Source organism: Postia placenta, assembly GCF_002117355.1.
Source record: "Postia placenta MAD-698-R-SB12 unplaced genomic scaffold POSPLAscaffold_8, whole genome shotgun sequence".
Classification (NCBI taxonomy): Eukaryota; Fungi; Basidiomycota; class Agaricomycetes; order Polyporales; family Adustoporiaceae; genus Rhodonia; species Rhodonia placenta.
In genome coordinates, this window is record NW_020169839.1 from 2,100,630 (window position 1) to 2,104,516 (window position 3,887).

Here is a 3,887-nt window from a genome sequence, read left to right on the forward strand (position 1 = left end):
TGTTCACTAAGGATCGAAAACAAACATTATGGCAATAAAAAGCCACTACGGCGCGTTAGATAAGTCAGCCTCGTCCGGGTACCTGAACAAGCCGGTTACAGCCAGCAGGCACTCCCCGTACAAGAGAATGCCGAACGCCTCACGGCGCCGACACTCAGCGTTCGTCAAAGCCGAGCAGTAAGCCTAGGCCGAAGCCATCATCGGACTGAAGGGCTACTAAACGCCTTTCCCACCGGCCGGAGCCAGGGTACCGGACCCGTTCGCAGTATCGGTCAATAACTACTAGCGCATCGTTATTCAAGCAGTGCGCTACCCCCCGGTCAGCAGAAAACCACGTCATCTGGACACTGAGCAAGCCGAGGGCGAACCCAAAGCATGCCCGAACGTCACTGGCAAAGCCGCCGTCGCCGAAGCATCAGGGCAATGCGGCCCAAGCCGAAGCTCAGGCCATCGGTAAGTTCGCCGCCTCCCAGGCACCATAGTAAGGTGCGTAGGGTTCATTTTCGAGTTCCTCTGTTAGGACTGCATGGCACAAAGAACGTGCCAAGTCTCCAAAATTCGCTGGCTTGCGCCGCGAAAAGAGGAGACGTTTATCAAGGAAACCAGCTTTTCTAGCCGACCATCTACTCGCCTGCTCCCCTAGTGCCTCACCGCCTTGTAGAGCCCCTTCAACCGCAGCTACATCAGGGCCCCCAACTAACGGATCATTGACTTCGGTCGGCGAAACGGTAGCACCGCTCGGAAGAGAAGGCGTTCCAGGAGCGTCACCCGCAGTAGGTTCCGGAGCCTGAGACCACGCTTTCCTGATAGTGTCCCACAGGTCGTGAACATTGAACGCACTCAATGCAGGATTGAACGTCGTTTTAATCACCCAGACTGCTTGCTCGGACGAGCTAGTGCTCCCAGTGGAATACCGGTTCACCCACAATCTAGCGACGTTTGACCGCAGCCAACGACTGATCACCTTCACCGGATAGCCCCTGCCAAGGTAAAGACCCTTAAGATCCATCAAGGCATCTTGGTAATGCTGAACATTACTCGAGAGATAGGCTAGCCGGGACATCTCCGAGAGAAAAGTCCCTCGTTTCACATCTAGGGGATGTGCCGATGCCCAAGGAATGCGTTCTCGGTGGTTCGACGCCTTGCGGTAAGGGAAGAATCCAATCCTCCCTGTTTCCGGTGCCCTATACACCAGTACGTCGAGAAACGGGGTACTCGTTTCCGAAACCACCCAATTAATTTTAAATTTACCGAGCTGCAGGAGCCCGGCAATGTCTAACGCGTCGTCGTACGAGTCGGCGTAGACAATCGCGAATACATCGTCTAGATACCGCCGGTAGAAAGCGACATCATCTGAAACGACAGGAAGCGTTCCTTCTTCCAATGAAGCAGCGTAGAGGTTAGCGAGGTCAGGGGAGCACGCCAAGCCCATAACCAGGCCGTCTAGCTGTTCGTAGTATTGCGATTGGAATTTAAAGACCATCCCCAGGTTAACAAGCTCGAGAAGAGACTTGAAAAGCTGGTACTCGTCCTCAGAGAGGTGCCCTTTGGCTTTCACGTATTGAGCCGAAACTCGCAACGCGTCCACCATCGGAACGTTGGGGTAGAACGCCTCAATGTCTCCACTAAGGAACCACCAACGTCGAGTAGGGGTATGGGATAGGCCGGCCAGTGTCTGACACAGGGACTTACTGCTTTCCAGCACGTAAGGGCGTTCCCGGATGCACGGCTTTAAGCATTTCGATATGAATTTCGCCGCGGGCGACATGACCAACGAGTGCCCCGGCACTATAGGCCGTATCGCCCAAGGGTTCTTATGTACCTTAGGCAGTCCTTTGAATACTGGCAGATAGGGTTCATCCTTTTCCGCCAAGGGCACCGTCGACCGCAAGTACTCGCTCAACTGAGGGTTCCTTTCAAGCGTTCCCTTGTGCGTGTCAAGCACGTCGGTTAGCTTCGCGGCAAGCCATTTAACGTTGGCAAACGCGACCTCACGCGTCGTGAGCTTCACAACGCGGTCGTTTTTGAGGTACTTATAGCACATCCGTATGTACCAATCGGCCGTGACAACTGCAGAGCCCAGATTCTTATCGGTTTGCAGAATGAGGTATCCTTTCAACCTACACTCCTCAACCAGCCGGTCCAAGCCGAGGGGGGCCGACAGCTTGCGCTGATCCCTGGCTATTTGGGACGCTACGGACCTCGACGCTACATTATCGCGACATGTTTTGAGGTATTCCCATCCGTCCCACAGGCCGGCTTCAATCTCTGCATACGCCTCTGGCGGCTCACGAGTGGAGACGCGCCCGAGGTCGTAGTCTCGGTCATACGGTTTGTCTGAAGGCCGTTCACTCCAGAACACCGCCCAACGGACGGTCTTCATGAACGCCTTATAGGCAGCCATCACAGCTCCATAGTTCACAGACATTGGCATTAGATAATTGAGTCCCCCGGATACTGACATGTACATCGATTCACTATCAAACTGTACACCTTGCCCCACATGAATGCCTACGCGGAATCTGGCTGAGTCCATCACGTCGAGATCGACGCGCGTATGCAAAATGCGAACCCTGAGGTCAAGCGGGAGAGTCAATAGGGCGTCAGGATATGAGGAAGGTGAGTCGTACCTCCATTGCGCTCTCAGTATCCCGGCGACGACCCCACTTCCACGCCCTCCTACGACTGCCGACGTTGACGCTTCTTCGCGCGGGGTTTGCTGCTGCTGCTCTCCCCGCTGAAACCGTGCCATTCGCCTGAACCGCCGCTGCGCTTCCGTTTGTGGGTCTTCGACTTGTTCTTCGCAGCGACGGGGCCCTTGCCCGAGGATTTGGCCTTTCCCCCTAGCCGAAACAACACGGTTAGAGAGGGTGCGCCGACGTAGATAACGAAGGCTTAACGCACCGGCTTTACCAGACTTGGAACTCGCTTTCGCGAGCTTCGACGACTTCTTGTCGCGAAGGGCGGCCTTGACCTGCGTAGCGACGAGCTTTTGCACGGTCTGTTGGGTGACGGGGGCGCCCAGCCCCGCGTCGGCCACCTTCTTCGTCTCCGCCTTTGCGCGCTCGCGATCCTCCCATGCTCGCTTCTCAGCGATGCGCAACTGGAGGATCCTTGCGATGATCGTGCTGATGACAGCCCGAGCGCGCCGGTACTCGTTAACGACGGCCGAGGGAACGACCCACTCGGCCACCGCGAGGTCCACATCATCGAGGTGCATCGCGTCCTCATCGAACGTGTCACCACTAGCGGCCCCTGGTACCACTGCGAACGGCTTGACGTCGCGGTCGTACACGGTCTTCAACAGACCAAGCATAAGCTTCGTACGCCGGCCCTTGTCAATCAAGCCATGGAGGAACTTCTCCTCGGCGTCCCTTGCGAGGACAACCGATTTGAGGACCGCCTGTTTGCCCGCAAGAACGTCGTCGCGCACTTTCTGGCGCGACGCAGCCCCCTCCGGGGACTTGGCAAACACATCCGACATAGGGACGTCGGGCACCTTCATACCGCCGAAAGACGACGGGAAGGAGGGATTGCCGGCCGCACCGTTGGTGGTGTGACGCGCCAACTGCCGTTTGGCAACCATACATGCGGCAAGACTGCCTGCATGGCCCCAGACCGTCCGAAGATCGGCCTCAACCGCCGTCCTGTATGGAGTTGGGACGGCCGCCAGCACCTCCTGGAAGGTACCAGCGCGCATGAGGGGAAGGGTGTCTTTCGACGCCCCCTCCGCAGCCGCGGGTTGTTCGACGGCCCCCGTCACCGCGGAGGGGACAGGGGAGCCCGTCCGAGTAAGGGACGCCTCGAGGGTGAGCCTCGAGAGCGCGATCCCGGGTGTAGAGCCGCGAGAGGCCATCTGGGAGCAGAAGAGTTAGAAGGTTAGGTTG

General features: G+C 57.3%; 1 protein-coding gene across 1 annotated transcript; it reads right to left on the reverse strand.

Moving 5' to 3' along the window:
- Nucleotides 1-2,679: 2,679 nt before the first annotated feature.
- POSPLADRAFT_1145039 (hypothetical protein) lies at nt 2,680-3,856 on the reverse strand (the record flags this gene model as incomplete). The annotated part of the gene is made up of 2 exons (XM_024485753.1): nt 2,680-2,843; nt 2,905-3,856. The coding sequence occupies 2 exons, from the start codon at nt 3,854-3,856 to the stop codon at nt 2,680-2,682; spliced, it is 1,116 nt and encodes a 371-aa protein (XP_024338708.1).
- Between the last annotated feature and the right edge of the window lie 31 nt (nt 3,857-3,887).